The 18,460-nt window shown below is 40.3% G+C and overlaps 1 protein-coding gene across 2 annotated transcripts in view; it reads right to left on the reverse strand.

Moving 5' to 3' along the window:
- Positions 1-17,105, reverse strand: part of ZNF470 (zinc finger protein 470) — a 34,014-nt gene extending 16,909 nt beyond the window's left edge. The window contains exons 1-5 of one of the 2 annotated variants that reach the window (XM_077913195.1): positions 16,966-17,105; positions 14,705-14,795; positions 9,239-9,365; positions 8,785-8,880; positions 4,868-6,433 (exon numbers count right to left, since the gene is read on the reverse strand). In XM_077913195.1, the coding sequence (XP_077769321.1) occupies positions 4,868-6,433; positions 8,785-8,880; positions 9,239-9,365; positions 14,705-14,795; positions 16,966-17,054 (1,969 nt within the window). In that variant the 5' untranslated portion in view covers positions 17,055-17,105. Of the gene's footprint in view, positions 1-1,051; positions 6,434-8,784; positions 8,881-9,238; positions 9,366-14,704; positions 14,796-16,965 lie in introns of those variants that run through there. The other variant, XM_077913189.1, reaches the window with a different exon arrangement.
- Positions 17,106-18,460: the final 1,355 nt, after the last annotated feature.

Consider the following 18,460-nt stretch of genomic DNA (forward strand, 5'->3'; position numbering starts at 1 on the left):
TTCCTCTTCTTATAAGGATACTAGTCCTATCAGATTAGGGGCCCACCCTCGTCACATCATCTACTCTTAATTTAAAGGGCTCCTTAATTTGAAGCCCTCCTTTAAAGGGCTTCAACAAATGAATTTGGGGCGGGGAGGGGGGAGATACAATTCATTCCATAACAACCACTCTACAATAAAATATGGAATTTAACAGCATCCCACTTTAGCAAACCATAAAAGGAGACTCTTAATTTCATTGAGTAATCTTATTCGTATGCTATTTGAGTCACATGGCCTGACTTCAAATAGCATACGACATCTTTCAACAATATAATACAAAGACCCCCTCCAAAAAAATATAATACAAAGACCCCTAGTTGAAATTTTTTGCCTTGATGCCAGAAGTTCCAGATCTGAGTTTTAAACTACACAAAGCAATTAGATACCAGCATCATACACATTTTTGGACTTAGAATTCCTCTTTCTGTTTAAACTGCCATTATCCAGGTCTAAACTGCCATTATCCAGGTTCCCTGACTTCTATTCATCTTAGGTAACTACAAATAATAATTCAGTTGGATATTTACCCAGTGCACACCGCAAGCTCTTCACTTTCTTAGGCTAGAAAAGAAATGGGAGTTTTACTTGTCCCATCTCACCTAAAAACAGATCCCTAACACTTTCAATTTTCCAAAGATTCTATGGCCTCACCTAATCTTCATACCAAATTCCATATTGGTTAAGCTTCTTTATTGCAAGCAGATGAGCAATGTAGGTAAAAAACGAAGTAGTAGAAGAATAGTAGGTAGTTTGAGGAATTATAGGCTTAGAAAGCACAAAAACTAGAGTGACCCCCAAAGATCTCAGCCATAAGAACACCAGCATCATCCTTTTAGAGAGCTGCCATTGGATGACACAGACCAACTACCTTTCAAACTCCAGAGAGAATTTGATTAGCCAAGACCATCGAAGCCATTATGATACAGTTTGGTCAGTTGCTCAAAGGAAAAGAAGAGATGGTAGTGTCAAAAGAAGGAAGCATGGAAAACTGGGCAGACAAAAACAAAAATACATATTTTAAGTTTTATTTTTGATATTACAATTATGAGGTTTATATTAGAACACAGGTCTAAAAATTTTTTTCATTTAGTATAACTATACTTCTATGGCTATTATTCACATTTATAGTTCTTTTTTCAACAGCTGCATGTAATTCTATTGAATGCCTACACCATAATTGACTTACCCACTTACCCAGTACTCTAATAGTTTCTAATAGAGTTCACCATTAAAAATTATTTTTGTCATTATACATTTACCTACCTTTGTACACTTTGGTTTCTGAGGAATGATTCCAATGGCATATACACACATAAATTTATATAACTGACAATGGAATTGTCTTGTTTTTGACAGTCACTAGATATAATCACACTTTTCTAGGATTTAAAACCAACCTAGGGATCCCTGGGTGGCACAGTGGTTTGGCGCCTGCCTTTGGCCCAGGGCGCGATCCTGGAGACCCGGGATCGAATCCCACGTCGGGCTCCCGGTGCATGGAGCCTGCTTCTCCCTCTGCCTGTGTCTCTGCCTCTCTCTCTCTCTGTGTGTGACTATCATAAATAAATAAAAATTAAAAAAAAAATAAAACCAACCAACCTATTGGGGGAAAAAAGTAGAGATATAACAACACTTTATATTGCATTTCATTTCCTTCATCACTGTGATACTTAGCTATTTTTCCCTCTTTGAACTGGCCACTAGCTTTGTCCATTTTTCTTTTTTTTAAAGATTTTGTTTATTCATGAGAGACACACAGAGAGAGGCAGAGACACAGGCAGAGGGCGAAGCAGGCTCCATGCAGGAAACCCAACATGGGACTCGACCCTGGGCCTCCAGGATCACACCCTGGGCCGAAGGCGGCACCAAACCGCTGAGCCACCAGAGCTGCTCACTTTGGCCATTTTTCTACTGAATTGCAGATGTTACTATTATTGATTTGTAATAATGCTTTGACTATTAGGGACTATTATCCTTTGTTATATTTGTTTGCAAATATTTTCTTTCAATCTCATATCTGTATGACTTTATTTGTTTTGGGTTTTTTTTTTTAATTTTTTTTTTTTTTTAATTTATGAGAGAAAGAGACAGAGACATAGGCAGAGGGAGAAGCAGGCCCCATGCACCAGGAGCCCGACGTGGGATTCGATCCCGGGTCTCCAGGATCGCGCCCTGGGCCAAAGGCAGGCGCTAAACCGCTGCGCCACCCAGGGATCCCTGTTTTGGTTTTTAAAAAGATTTTATTTATTTACTCATGGGAGACAGAGAGAGAGAGAGAGGCAGAGACACAGGGAGAGGGAGAGAAGCAGGCTCTATGCAAGGAGCTCAACATGGGACTTGATCCTGGGACTCCAGGATCACACCCTGGGCCAAAGGCAGGTGCTAAACCACTGAGCCACCCAGGGATGCCCTGACTTAATTATTTGTATGACTGATATTTTCCACACATAAATGTTATCTTAATGTCAGCTCTTGGGTTATGTGTAATAAATACCTAAGAAGGTCTACCTCAAAGTTATAGAAATATTTTCTTGTACTTAGATTTTTGATCTTTAGAGCTTCATTAGTGTACAAAGTATAAATATAGGTCTTTCCAGAGAGCAAAGTGTCCCCCCACCATTTGATTAATCCATCTTCCCCCACTGCAATGAAAAATTATTTTTATCATACATAGTGGGAGTCTAATAAGACCACCCATCCCCTAGTCTCTATCCCAAAGTAAAGAGAACACCAAAGCTCCACTTTCATACTCATGCCCTCTGGAGCCACAAGCTCCCTTCACATGGCCTTCTATGCTGCCATAGGACAGTCAAGAGGGAATCCAAAAGCACAGTGTGGTCCAAGTAAGGGTACTCCTCTAGGGGTGGGGGTATTCTTTTTTAGGTAATGAAATGTGGTAATGATGGCATAACTGAAATAGTAAGTCATTGAATTGTATACTCTAAATGGGTGAATTGGATGATACGTGAATTGTATCTCAATAAAGCTGTTACCAAAAAAAACAAACAAAAAAACAAAACAAAACAAAAAAACAGAAACAGACAAAACAAACAAACAAAAAGAACAACCTCCACCAGTCCTGAAATCACTATTAGTAAAGAGTAAAGAGAACTCTCATGATCTTTCTTAAACCATCAATTCTCTCCTCCTGCAATACTGAAAGCATAATTATCTACCTTTGGACCAAAATGACTACTCTCATTATGCCGGTTGTGTCTGAGTTACCTGCTTCTAATGCCCACATGTCCTGCGAATACTAAGGCACTACTTCCACCATTACTCCCTAGCTTTCAGTGATTTCTCATCATGGTACATATTACATACTTATCACATGGTATATACTTCAACTTTGTCTTCTCCCACTAGGTCTGTAAGGGCAAAAACTTGCATATTTTACACTCTGCTGTATCCCCAGAACCTAAAACAGGACCTGGCACATTAGCTAATGCTCAGTTAATGTTAAGTGAGTACTATATTCCTTCTCATACCATGATTCTATACATGATCAGAATCAGCATATCAACTTAAAAATATATTGGGAGTTTTACTGGATTATCATTTACATATTTAACACAGAAATATCTTTGCCAGACTCCTTCTATACAAAGATGTGTCTAGCTCTCCATTTACTCTACCTTTTAATATTTAAAAAGTTCAAGTTTTAACATCTACATTTATAAGCTAATTGCAGCATATGTTTTTGTTTTGGTACCAGTCTTGTCAATCTCATAGAATAAGATGGGCAGCTTTACTTTATTTTATGCTCTAGAACATTTCAAACACCACAGGAATTGTCTGTGCTTTTCTAGAGGTCAAAGTGTTAAACTAAAAACAAACAAACAAACAAACAAAGTGTTAAACTACTTTCTTCAGCTTATTTCATAGCTATTAATCTACTCAAGTTTTCGTAGCTTACTGAGACTTTAGTTTGTTTTAAATATCTGGCTAGTCCTACATTCTATCAAATGTCTTTGTTCTAACTGGCCTATTCTCACTTCTAAGTGCCAGGCAAAGTGAGAGTTTCTCATCAGCAATTCTATCAGTCCTTGTGTTTATTCATATAGAGGGAGTGGTGAGCCACCACATTACCCTTGTTCATCACAGAATCTTTCAATTCTGAATGTGTTCAGTTTTCTACCTCCTGGGAAAGTAGAGTCCTCTGTCTGCTCTAAAATCTTTAGGTTTCTTAGTCTTGACCTACTGCAGATTTACTTGCAGCTGAACATGACAGCAAGGAAACCTTTACCTTAATGGCACTAACTAATTGTATGTCAAGAATGGTGTGCTAAGCCTTTTAAATGGACTAACATACTCTTAAAGACAAATGTTTTAAATGGGAAAGCAACATAAGTATGGATTTTTATTTTTAAAAGATTAAGCTGCCACAGTGTTAAAAATGCACTTGAGAGGAGAAGGGAAAATGGTTATAATACTATAAAAATCAAAATGAGGTGACTCCATATTGTACTATGATGATGGAAAAAACTGGATGGATCCTAAAGGCATTTAGAAGATTGAATCTAGAGGACTTGGTGGTATGGGGATGGGGAAGAGGGAATAATTGAGGACTCCCCAGTATGAATTCGCTGATGATGAGCAAGATGTACACTTTGCCTGAAGGCTTTCCCACATTCTTTACATTCATAGGGCCTTTCTCCAGTATGAATTCTTTTATGAAGTGTAAGATGGGCAAACTGGCTGAAGGCTTTGCTACATTCCTTACACTCGTAAGGTTTCTCTCCTGTATGAATTCTTTGATGTAGAGTAAGGGATTTACGATGGCTAAAGGCTTTCCCACAAACATTACATTCATAAGGTTTCTCACCTGTATGACACCTCTGGTGACAAATCAGGGATGCCCTCTGTCTGAAGGCCTTTCCACATTCAAGACATACATATGGTCTTTTGCCAGTGTGGAGTCTCTGATGTTGAACAAGATAGGAGCCATCACTAAAGGCCTTCCCACATTCAATACACTCATAAGGCTTCTCACCAGTATGAACTCTCTGGTGTTGAACAAGGTGTGCAATTTGACTGAAAGCCTTACCACATTCCTTACATTCATAAGGTTTCTCTCCAGTGTGTATTTTCTGATGTTGTGCAAGGTGCGCATTCTGGCTGAAAGTTTTGCTGCATTCCTTACATTCATAAGGTTTCTCTCCAGTATGAATTCTCTGATGATGAGCAAGGTGTGTGCTCTGCCGAAAAGCTTTCCCACATTCCTTACATTCATAAGGTTTCTCACCAGTATGAACTCTTTGATGAAGGGTAAGTGAACCACGATGGCTAAAGGCTTTCTCACATATATTACACTCATAAGGTTTCTCTCCTGTATGAATTCTTTGATGTACAGTCAAGGACGAGCCATGGCTAAAAGCCTTCCCACACACATTACATTTGTAAGGTCTCTCTCCAGTATGAATTCTCTTATGCTGAATAAGTCCTATGTGATCAGTGAAAGCCTTCCCACAATCAATACAATCAAATGGTTTCTCTCCAGTGTGATAATACCTCCGATGACGTATAAGAGAAGCGTTCTGCCTGAAAGCTTTCCCACAGTCAATACATTCATATGGTCTTTTCCCAGTGTGAATCCTTCGATGATGAGCTAGGGATGAACAATCACTAAAAGCCTTCCCACATTCAATACATTCATAGGGTTTCTCTCCAGTATGAACTCTCTGATGTTGAGCAAGATGTGCAAGCTGGTTGAAGGCTTTATTACACTGCTTACATTGATAAGGTTTTTCTCCAGTATGAACTCTCTGATGTTGAATAAGGTGAGCATTTTGACTGAAGGCTTTCCCACATTCAGTACATTCAAAAGGTTTTTCTCCTGTGTGTATTCTCTGATGTTGAGCAAGGTGGGCACTCTGGCTAAAGGCTTTCCCACATTCAATACATTCATAGGGTTTCTCTCCGGTATGAATTCTTTGATGAAGAGTAAGGGTTGATATTTTGCTGAACGTTTTCTCACAGTCATTACATTTCAAAAGTTTCTTTTCTCCATAGACTTGCTTGTGTTTTTTTATAAATGAATGTGTTTTTAAACTTTTCTGATCTGTGTCAAAACTATATATTCTCTCTTCAATGGGAAATACCTGCTTTAGATAAGACAATCTATTCAGATGAAAAACTGTCCCAGACTTGTTAAAGCAGTCTCTTTTCTCAATAAGGTTATCTATATGAGTGACTGTCTCTTGACTAAAGTGTGTCTTCTCACTTACCAGCTCCCACTTAAATAGGTCTTCACATTTCCAGCTTACCCCTAATGTGGAACATTTAAGGTTGTAGCTTGGAAGTCTTTCCATTATCATTGCCTGGGATAATTTTTCTTCATAAATGTCCTGGTTTGGAGGTAATTCCCTGGTCATCCAAACATACTTCAAGTCTGAAAAATATTGAGAAAGCAAATGTCTCCTTTACTTAATGTTAGAAGAATGGAAACTTCCAAAATGAAACCATGGGACTCAAATAGTTACTGAAGACCACAGAGGTCTTTGACAATTCTTATATAAAGTTAGGCAATGCAACCATCCTTGCAGTTCTGAAATAAACCCTCCCAGACTCTGGTATATGATTTCAATATGAATTTTTATTAAAAATTATGTACCAATGTTCATAATTGAGATTTGTCTGTATTTTCCTTTTTTGATGCTATTTTGGTGAGATTTGGGCATCAAATGCTGTCTTCATAAACACAATTTTTTAAAGTTCTCTTTTTTATTCTCTGTTGTAGAAAATTTTAAACAATGTCGATATTTTTCCTTACAGGTTTTACAGAATTTATTTGTGAAATTATTGGAGGTTGTTGCTTCTGTTCTTGGGGAGGCAGTTTTGAAATAACTTCCTACATTTCTTTTTTTTTTTTAAGATTTTATTTATTTATCCATTAGAGACACACAGAGAGAGAGGCAGAGACACAGGAAGAGGGAGAAGCAGGCTCCATGCAGGGAGCCCAACACAGGACTCGATCCCCGGGGCTCCAGGATCATGCCCTGCGCTGAAGGCAGGTGCCAAACTGCTGAGCCACCCAGGGATCCCCTTTCTACATTTCTTGAATGGTAATCAGTCTGTTGAAATTTTCTCTCTCCTGGTGTCAGTGGTGGTAATTTATATTCTCCTAAAATACTGTCCATCTCATCCAGGTTTTCAAATTACTTACAGAAAATTGAGGAAAATAGGTTCACATGATTCTTTTTTTTTATATATTATTCTTCTAAGTACTTATACATCAATGGTTACTTACTATTATTTTTCTTATTTTCTCTCATTTGATAGTTTATATGCTCTATTGGTTTTCTAAAGCACCAATTTGATTTATTTTCATTAAATACACTATTTTCTAGTTCATTTATTCCTACTTGTATTCCCAGCAGTGTAAGTCACTATTCATAACTTATTTTAAGTGTTCCTTAGACTCATTTTTTCTTTTTCTACTATCTTGAATTGCATGCTTATTTATTTTTTATTTCTTATTTACTAATGTACACCATTAAGTGTACATTATAAGTGTACCTATAGGTATCCTACCAACATCATCTTCTTGAACCTATGAGAACTGGAAGCCTGAAAAAGCCATACTACAAGCTACAGAATAAACTGTAAACATCCCACATGAGGTGGATTCCACTGTAATATATAATCTATAAACTCTTATCTAGCTTTCATACCAGAAATACAGCTTTCAAGCAAGGCAGGGAAAAAATAAATTTTAAAAAATAAACTGGGCCAAAAATCCCAGTGAGTACAACAAAAGTGGGGTGATGATGGACAAAGAAAAAGTAGGTAATACTTGTTACCTAATTTATTCTTTTATACAAGTGTCAAATGATGATGCTTTGAATCTCAAGTGATTGGATTTTAAAACACAGGTTTAAAAATATAAGGGGGACGCCTGAGTGGCTCAGTGGTTGAGCGTCTGCCTTTGGCCCAGGGAGTGATCCTGGACACCCGGGATCGAGTCCCACATCGGGTTCCCTGCGTGGAGCCTACCTCTCCCTCTGCCCATGTCTCTCATGAATAAATAAAATCTTAAAAAATATATATACAGGGCAGCCCGGGTGGCTCAGCGGTTTAGTGCCGCCTTCAGCCCAAGGCATGATCCTGGAGACCTAGGATCGAGTCCCACGTCAGGCTCCCTGCATGGAGCTTGCTTCTCCCTCTGCCTGTGTCTCTGCCTCTCTCTCTCCTCTCTGTGTATTCTCATGAATAAATAAATAAAAAATCTTAAAAAAATATATATATAAGGGTAACAATTTGTAGAACTTTCAATTCAAGGAGTGGGATGGCATGGTGGGGGGGAAGACATAAAGCAAAAATAAATAGCAAAACAGAAACATCATCAAAGACAAAAATAATTAAAAGCAAAAGGAAGAGCATAGCTATAACAATTGTAAACCTGATAAGCTTATATTTTAAAGAAAATATTTAAACTAGTTAAAAAAACTAAACATAAATTTGTCTAAAGAATTCTGAAATGCTGACCATCAGAGATTATTAAGAACTATGTAAGCATCATAGAATATATGAGTTCACAGATTGTGGTATTTGCAGGAAATCAGTAAAGGTAAAAATGGTATGTCACATAGTGGAGAAGATCCATTTAAATATGGTGTTAGAAAAAAAAGTTCAATTTGAGAGGGATTTTGAGAGGTGTTTTCCAAGAAGTATCAGAAACTTTTTTTTTTTAAAGAAACATCTTGAGAATAGTACCTCAACTCTATAGTTATTTGCACTTACCTGGGTAGAGATCTCTTGTCATCTCTCCCTTCATCATCCAAGGCTCTTTACCTTGCTCCAATAAGGAGATTATGTCTGGTTTAGAAATGCAGAGACCTGCATATAAGAAAAGATAAGAGGGACACCTGGGTGGCTCAGCAGTTGAGCATCTGCCTTCAGCTCTAGACATGATCCCAGGGTCCTGGAATTGAGTCCCGCATTGAGCTCCCTGCAGGGAGCCTGCTTCTCCCTCTGCCTATGTCTCTGCACCTTTCTGTCTCTAATGAATAAATAAATAAAATCTTTAAAAAAAAAAAAAGAAAATTGGCTATGTTATGGATATTGCTGAGCTATGACCCAATCCAAACGGTATTGAGAGAAAAGGGATATTGTAGGAAAATGCGGATACAGACATGAAAGACTACTGAGGTGGAAAGACTCCAATGGGGAGGTAGAAGGAGGAAGATACCCTTACCCAATGAAACCAGGTTCCTGTAGTTCTCCAACATCACTCTCTTGTACAAAATTCTTTGAGCAAGATTCAACCATTCCCATTCATCTTGGGAGAAGTCTATGGCCACATCTGTGAAAGTCATCGAATCCTAAAATGACACAAAAATAATCTTGCTCAATGTTCATGCCATTTCTTAGCTGGCTCTAGGGGTAAAGGGCTATGCTGTTCACATGATGGGGGGAAAAAACAAACTCTGTGCATAAGTAATTATACCAAGGTCTAAATCATCTAGGTCATATAGTTAGCTACTGGACAACCTTTCTGTCTAGTTATATTATACATATTAGTAAAAAAGAAAAAATATGAAAGACACTCTCTGCTCTTCAAACATTTACAATTTTATAGTGGTGAGAAGATATTCTCATGAAAAATGTTGACTGCATTTACAACAGACTATCAAGTACTAAATTGCAGTTGACTCCTGGACAACACAGGTTTGAACTTCACAAGTCCACTTACATGTGAATTTTTTTCAGTAAGTACAGTAGTGTATTTTCCCTTCCATATGACTTTAACAATTCTTCTCTAGCTCACTTTATTGTAATATAATGTATGATACACATAACATACAAAATATCTATTGATCAACGGTTTTTATTATCAGTAAGGCTTCTAGTTAACAGTAGGTAATTAGTAGTTATGTTTGGGGGAAACAAAGTTCTATGCAGATTTCCAACTATGCGAGGATCAAAGCCCCCAACCCCCATGGTGTTCAAAGGTCAACTGTGTATCTATGTTAGGAGCTAGATCACTTTTCTACATGGAAAAATTAAAGAGCTCTGGGACTGTGGGGGGAAGATTCAAGGAAAGATGCTGACCTGATGAACATGTTTTCAACCTCCACAACATATTCTAAGAAATCTTAGTGTTCTGAGATATTAAGAGGTGTGTCTACAAAAATAAAAGAAAAAAATACCTAGCAATATTTTTTCCTTTTGACATAAAAATATATTTGCATTAGGAAAACACATTTAAGGGATACCTGGGTGGGTCAACAGTTGAGCGCCTGACTTTGGCTCAGGGCCGGATCCCGGGTTCCCAGGATCGAATCTAGTATCAGGCTCCTTGCATGGAGCCTGCTTCTCTTCCCTCTGCCTGTGTCTCTGCCTCTCTTTCTGTGTCCCTCATGAATAAATAAACAAAATCTCAAAAAAAAAAAAAAAAAAAAGGGAAACACATTTGTAAAGTTGTTTTTGATAATCTGCTGAGATGTATCAAAAGAATCATATGAGATGAGTACAACCTGTTTTATTACATGGGCTGAATTTCCTAACCAACCAGCAAGAGGTATCAGTCACCCATTTGTGGTTGCTGGCAGATTTTCCATTTCTTACTTTGTGATTTCACCTATATCAACATTTAAGAATGAGTTTTGAATAAACACCTGTTGTGAATAAAACCAGAGAAAAAAAATCAGATCATTCCAAAGAATTCATGCTCTGGCACTAACTAACTAGGTGATCTTGGCAAAGTTAATTAACTGCTGTTAATTAAAAAACTGTAAAAAACTGTTGATTTTGGAACCCAGCTCATAGCTGCATCTTGAGAATTAAATGAAGTAACAGTCGTAGGACCTGGCTAAGTGCTCAAGAATTGCAACCTATGATGATGATGGAGGGATAGGAAAGAAGGAATAGGAGGAGGCAGCCAAGAACAGGTGAAAACATTTGGTTTAAGACTTCAACAAAAGTTTTACTTATTATTTTATCTAATTTCAATATACTATAGTAATAAAGAACATGGTCTCTGAAGCCAGACTATGCTCAAATCCTGTTCTGTTCAGTAAGTTGAAGACAACAGTTTTGCTTTTAACCTTTGAAGATATTTTAAATAACTCAGAACAGTCTATTGTATTTACACATATATATTTACCATTTCTGTTGTACTTTCTTCATTCCTGATGTTCCAGTTCCCTTCTTATAATCTCTATCTGAAGAACTTCCTTTTGCAATTCTTTTAGAAATCTGTCAATGAATTTTCTTAGTTTTCCTTCATGTGAGAAACTACTTCACCAATTCTGAAGGTTATTTTTGCTGGACATATAATGGTGGGTTGATAGTTCTTTCCTTTGAGTACTTTTTAAGTTGTTCTACTGTCTTCTGACTTCCATAATTTCTGATGGAACAATCCACAGAACTGAAATTGCTGCTGCCCTATATGTTAAGCATCATTTTTCTCTGGCTGTAGTGTCCAGCAGTCTCATTATGAAGCTCCCACACAAGGATTTCTTTCGAGTTTATCTATGCTGGAATTTGCTGAGCTTCATGGATTCACAAGTTTATGTCCTTCACTAAAATTGGGAATTTTTCAGTCATTATTTCTTCAAATATTTTTTCTACACTTCACGTTTTGGGATTTGAATGATACAAGTGTTGAACATTTTGGTATTGTCCCACAGGGCTCTGAGGCTCTGTTCAATCTTTTATCTATTGTTCAGATCAGTTTCTATTTACCTTTAAGTTCACTAACTCTTTCCACTGTCATCTCCATATTGCCACTAAGCCCATCCATTGAACTTATTCTGGTAATTATATTTTTCATTTCTTATTGATATTTTCTATTTCTTTGCTGAGACAACCTCCTTGCTCTAGGAGTGTTCACTTTACTTGTTGGAGCATTTTTATAACAGCTGCTTTAAAATTGTTTATCAGATCATTCCAACATCTACGTCACATAAATGTTAGCATCTGGTGATTAACTTTTCCGCTGTGAATTGAAATTTTCCTAATTTTTCATTAGCTGAGTAATTTTAGGTTGTATCCTTGACATTTTGGATATTATGAAACTCTATATCCTGTTTAAAATATATAGAGAATGTTGATACTTTGTTCAGGCTCCATTTCCAAAGCCTATGAAGTGATATTTGCCTCTGTACTACAGATGCACCACTTGGTGGCCAATGGTCTATCCTGGAGTCCACTTCTCATAGGCTATGGTATGCTCTTCAGGGCCCGATACATGCATAAGCAACTTAGAGGAAGCCCAGGAATTCATAAACAACTTTTTATGGTTGATTTCCAAAGCTCCTCCTTCTCTGGTCTCTCCAGTGTCTTCTATTTCCTAGGGGGTTCCTCTTTTCAGTCCTCTGGGCAGATAACTGGGGCTTATTTATTCCACTCTACCGTGAGGCTCAGCTACCCTGACTGTACCCACCCCTGGGGCCAAGCAAGGAAAGAACAGAAACAGGGGTGGGAAAAGAGGCAAAAAGTTTACTCCACCCTCTAGGGAACATAGCTTCTTCAATAACAGAAAATTCTCCTTCAGAATTTTTCTGCAGACCCCACTGCAACTGTCTCAGGGCACAAAAAAAGAGAATTTTTTTTGAAGGAAGATTTCCATTCACCCTCTCTGATTATTAGATCCCCTTCCTATTTCTTGAGCCTGAACTAAGTTTTCTCGCAGTTCTTTTTATCCATGCCAAAACCCCCTTCTCAGTTTTGTGCTTTGTTGAATCCATGCTAGGAGATACTGGGAGGAAAAAAAAAAAAAAAAGGTACACACATCACATCTTGGGTTTCTTCCCTAATCACCCTACTACAATTTACTTTTTTAGAGACTTCAAATTGCTACTCCATGCATGCTGTTCTGATTCTATAGCAACTTTCAGTGGGAAAGACAGGGTAGTGTCAGCCCAAAACAAGGACTTTCATATTCAGTGTAAATTATTATTAGTTTTAAAATTAATATTCCATTGGAAATAAAAAGCCTCCTGATCTTTAGGGCTTCCTGTGCATCAAACATCATACTGTAGGTTTTTCACATTTCTGTTATAGTATGTATATAATGTATATATTGTATGAAGAACTACATGGGCACAAAAGCTAATAGTAGCATATAAAGCTAATGTTTATATAGTGCTTATTATGTGCCAAGTATTTTCTAAACACAAAATACATTAACTCCTTAATGTTCACAACAGTACTATAAATTAGGTATTGGTATTATTCCCATTTTATGGTTGAGGAAACTGAAATTAAGGTAATATATCCAGGATGTATTAGAGCTACAATTTGTACCCAGGCAGTCTGGTGCCACAGTCATGTTATTAATCTTTATGCCATGCTCTGTACTCTTAAGATATTTTCCTCACAAATAACACTGCTATCGTCTAAAATATTTAAATGCTTAGGAAACAAGTTCCATTGATAGTATGTTTTGTGGCATTATATCTAATCAGAAAAGGGGTTTTGCTTTGATATAAGTTGCTCATGGCCTTTTATACAGAAGTAGACAAATTCTACTATCATGTTATTTTTTGATAGGCTTTTTAAGCTTAATAAAACTTTATAATTTCTTATAAAATTTGCTGATGACACTCATTTAGTAGTTTACTTTAATTACAACATGAATTACAGTGCTTAATTCTATTATTGGTCATAAAAATATTAAAATTAAAAATGTTCTAAAGTTTGAGAAGCTCTAATCCAAAAGAAGTGAAAAATTAGTAATTTAGTCCAAGAAAATAATCAGTGATGAGGGCAAAAATTCAACAACAAAGATGATTACTGCAATAATCTCTATTAAATAATAAAACATGGGACACCTGGGCGGCTCAGTGGTTAAGTGTCTGCCTTTGGTTCAGGGTGTGATCCTGGAGTCCCAGGATCAAATCCCACATCAGGCTCTCTGCATGGAGCCTATTTCTCCCTCTGCCTATGTCTCTGCCTCTTTCTCTGTATCTCTAATGACTAAATAAGTAAAATCTTTAAAAATAAAAAATTAATTAATTAAAAAGATACAACTCAGGAATTGTACCTTCCAACCCCTCCTCTCTCCAACAGTGACTATGATTATGCAGGCTATATGCCATCAAGGATCTCTCACCAAAAGGCAAAAAGAAGGTAAAAACAAAGTAATTTCCTCTTACTAGATTGTGGCCTGTTACAGAGCTTCACCAGTCCAGAGGAAGGGACACCTTTTTCTAACTCACTGGAAGGTATTCATATGGCCCATGAATGGTCCTTTCTCACTATTCTGGAGGAAGTCTAATCTATACCTACAGCACTGATCACACTGTATAAATAAATGTTCACTGCCTTTTCGTTTCTCCAACATATTATAAGCTCTCTGAAAGCCAGGATGGCTACTAAGGAAGTAGGCAAATCATGACTCTCAAATTTTCTCTAAGGACTGTCCTTCTGCGTTATCATATACTCATAAAAAACCTGAGCATATGGAAGAGCTCAGAGTGGGTCATTTTTTGAACAAAGATTAAACAGCTCCAGGAAGAAGAGGAAGCTCTGAGACGGCTCTGGGTTATCTGAGTCTCTCTCTATGGACCCACCACTCATCAGAAAGGGAAAAAAAAATAGGAAACAGGCCCCACCTAGTATGGAACTCTTAAGCAAATAATCTTCAGAAGGAAACAAACATTACCAAATCCTGTAAGGCAAGACTGTATTTTAAGGAGAGGGAATACTAACTCACCAGAGATGTGGCTTTAAGAAGTTCAACTCCTATCACCTCCTCCTCTTCCTGGCTCCTCATTAGGAGAAGGGCTTTACCCTGAGAGGTAGAGCTGGGAAAGGAGAAAAGAGTACTGAGAAGCTTAGTAGCTCGAATAATCACTGCCTAGAAACTCTTTCCTCCCTTCAACTCCAACTGTTCTCACTCCCCAACTCCCATCCCAAACTCCACTCAGGCACTCACTGGGAGACCTATAATTTACAGCTGGGGTTCTTCTCTGCTCTAGGTTTTTCAGGCTGAGTACAATCTCCTTCTCTCTCACAGCCACCTACTCGTTAACACTTGGAAAAAGCCATCTGCCCCAGAGGGAAGTACTACCTCTGTCAGAAAGAATTCATGTGGCTTACAGAGACTGAACCAAAAAACAAAACAAAACAAAACAAAACCATCAAGAGACCCATTTTGCTCTGTGACAAACTATAGTTTTAAAAAAGTCCCCTCCCACTCTGAGCCAAGTTTCTTCAATCAGAAAGAGGATTAAAGTATCTGACTTGGGCAGCCCGGGTGGCTCAGCGGTTTAGCGCCGCCTGGGGTCCAGGGCGTGATCCTGGAGACCAGGGATCGAGTCCCACTTCAGGCTCCCTCCATGGAGCCTGCTTCTCCCTCTGCCTGTGTCTCTGCCTCTCTCTCTCTGTGTCTCTCATGAATAAATAAATAAACTCTTAAAAAAAAAAAAAAGAAATTTAAAAAAATATAAAGTATCTGATTGATTCTGGTTTTTTCCTCTAAACTCCACTTTCCTCAAAGCTTTATTATAATGATGATAATAAGAATGAACACTATTGAGCACTTGTTACAGGGCAGGACCTACAGGTGCTTTATGGAGCTCATTTAATCCTTATGACAGTCCTATGAGGTTCACATTCTCATCTCCATCTTACCTAAGAGAAACTGGGTCAGAAAGTTTGAGAAACAAAAACTTTCTTGGTGGAGGTTTGAGATTATTTACCCTCTCAGAGTCACTTTTGCAACTATCCCAAGTGGTTCAGGATACTGACCTCAAGCAGTTGTAGAGGGGATTACATGAGATGAGTACAGAAGGGACTCCACAGTCAGCCAGTCCTGCATCTGAATCCTGGTCCCTCCACTCACTAGCAATTACTTGTCCTCCACATGCTTACATCCTCTCTGTAAAAAGGAGGAAGTTTCCACTTTGTGATGTGATATATGTATATGCTACCTGGTGTTACTCAGCAAAACCAGCAAAGAACAGTATGGCTGTGAGCAGTGCTTCCTCCTACTGTCTCTCTCTCCTCGCTCTGGTGGTGGGGAAAGGGGTGCAACAGAGAAGTGCCAAGCAGGAATGGGAAGAGTTCTGTGACCTCGCTCTGGAAAGGAGGGGGTCACTCTCCATTTCCAGACGAGGCTTCGAACATCACTTCCCCTGCAAGCCCCACCCCACAATGACCTGGGGGCTAGGGCCTTAGACCAGATCAGGTGACTCTGTACAGGTCAGCCTCACACTGCGGCCCCAGGCACTCGCAGACTCTGTGGACAACTCACCCTCACTCTCTGGGCACAGGGACCCCCCACACACGACTCTGTGGGCAGGTTAGCCTCACTCTCCACCCCAGGGGGCCCCCCAACTCTGTGAACAGCTCAGCCTCACTCTGGGCACAGGGACCCACCGACCCTGTGGACAGGTCAGCCTCACACTCTTGCACCGGGAACCTCCGACTCTGTGGAAAAGTCAGCCGCACACTCCGGCCCCGGGGACCCCCCGACTCTGGGACTCCTGGGGCCGCCCTGGTCCGGGACCCGCACCACCGAGCCCCAGCTCCTGTCACCCTTACCTGTGCACTCAGCCCTGGTCCGCCACTCAGGTCTCACGATTCCCACAGGGCCCGCACCAGGCTCCCCCAGGAAGCTGTCCCGAGCCCGGCCTCCGCCGCCACCCGTCCCCGCACGCCCCGCCGCCCTCGGGCTGCCGGACGCGGGCAGCCGCCCCCCGTCCCCCCGCACCAGTCAGGCAGTCAGCCGCCGGCTCCCGAGACGCCCCGCTCTCTCCTAAGCAGCTGCCCGCCCTCTGGCTCCAGCAAGCCGGGTCCCCGCCGGAAGCGGGCGCATCCTCCGCCGCAAGGGCCCCTGGGGAGGGTAGTCGAGATCCGGCGGGGCGCTGCCGGTCTGGTTCCCCCCACCGCGGCCTAGGGACTGCAACCCTCAGCTCCTGTAGAGGCCCCTGGTGCAGAACAGAAACGACCTGTCGGCCCGGCTTTGGGTACCTGAAGTACAGGACGCCCCTTGAAGCGAGCGGAGCCCAGGGAATTCTGGGAGTCCCCCTCCCCGCCTCCGCCAAGCTCGGAATGCGCATGCGCCTCCCAGAGGCACCCCACGCGGAGGCCTGGGTCACCGCCCCTGTGCACAGAGGATCACAGGCGTCCTGCGGAGCTCAGGCGGGAGAGGGAGTGGGCGGGGCTCCGGGCTCAGAGGCGGAGCCTTGGGAATAGGAGGTGAGTGAAGGTTTGGGCTTTGCGTGTTTTGTGCACTTCTGTGATTTGTGACTTTCTGAGTGTGTGTGTGTGTGTGTGTAGCCTGTCTTAGTTCATGTCTAGTCCTCTCTCTGGTGAATCTAAGCCCCCAGCCCATTTTCTGTAGCCCTGTGAGAATGAGAGCCCCATGAAGACGCTGCTTGTAGGTCCTGGTTAGGGTTCTGTTCCAGGCACATAGTAAGTGCTCAGGAAGAAATAAAATTACAGGGGCACCTGGGTTACTGGATGAGCATTTGCCTTTGGCTTAGGGCATGATGCCGGGGTCCTGGAAACGAGTTCCACATCCGGCTCCCTGCAGGAGGATCCTGCTTCTCCCTCTGCCTATGTCTCTGCCTCTCTCTCTCTGTGTCTCTGATGAATAAGTAAAATCTTTTTAAAAATAAAGTAAAGTTACAGAGTGTGTAGATACTGGCCCACCAGATATGGCAAGCCGCACAACACCATCTGGAGCTGGATTCCCAGGTTCCAGTCTCCCTGACTCCGTTGACCCCAACAGGATGTGAATTCTAGCCCAGAGAGTGCCATTTCTAAGAACTGCAAATGGAATCTCAGTGTTTGTGATGGTGTGTGGTTGGAATGGGTTAAAAGCTATATTGATACTTTCCGTTTTAGAAATAATGTATAAAGAGCTTGGAAACCTTCACTCTTATCTTTACAAGAAAAACATTCAACAAACTGAAAATCAACCACATTTTTAAAACACCATCAGAGAATTGAAGTCACAAAGGAAACAACACCCCAAAATTTGGAAAGATAGGCGAATACAGAAAATCATAGCAAGGATGAGCTTACCTGAAGCAAAAGGTGCCGGAGCCATTATCTGGTGCAAACATTTAACTGATACTTTGGGTGAACTGGAGGCTTGGTGTGGACTAGCTTGTGAGTTCAAAACTCCTGAGGGCTTCATCTTAGATGGACCCCCACACTTTCATGATCTTACCGCCAGAAACTCCACCAAGTTCTAACACTAAGATTGGGGTTGGGGAAACTCCTTCAGTTTGTGGCAGGGAGGGGGAGAAGAGTAAACATTTTAGAACACTCAGAACATGCTCTAAAACAAAGTCCAGCATTCTTAAGAAAACTATATACCAGAGCCTTTTTGGACCTGGAGGAGGGGCAATAGCTCCAACCCCTTCCTCTCTCAGTCAGGGCTAAGAAGCACTTCTGAAGATCACAGCCTAAGGATTCAAGCTCATCGAAAAGCTGAGATTGAGTCATAAGATTATAC

This window comes from Canis aureus, chromosome 1 (genome assembly GCF_053574225.1).
Source record: "Canis aureus isolate CA01 chromosome 1, VMU_Caureus_v.1.0, whole genome shotgun sequence".
NCBI classification, from domain to species: Eukaryota; Metazoa; Chordata; class Mammalia; order Carnivora; family Canidae; genus Canis; species Canis aureus.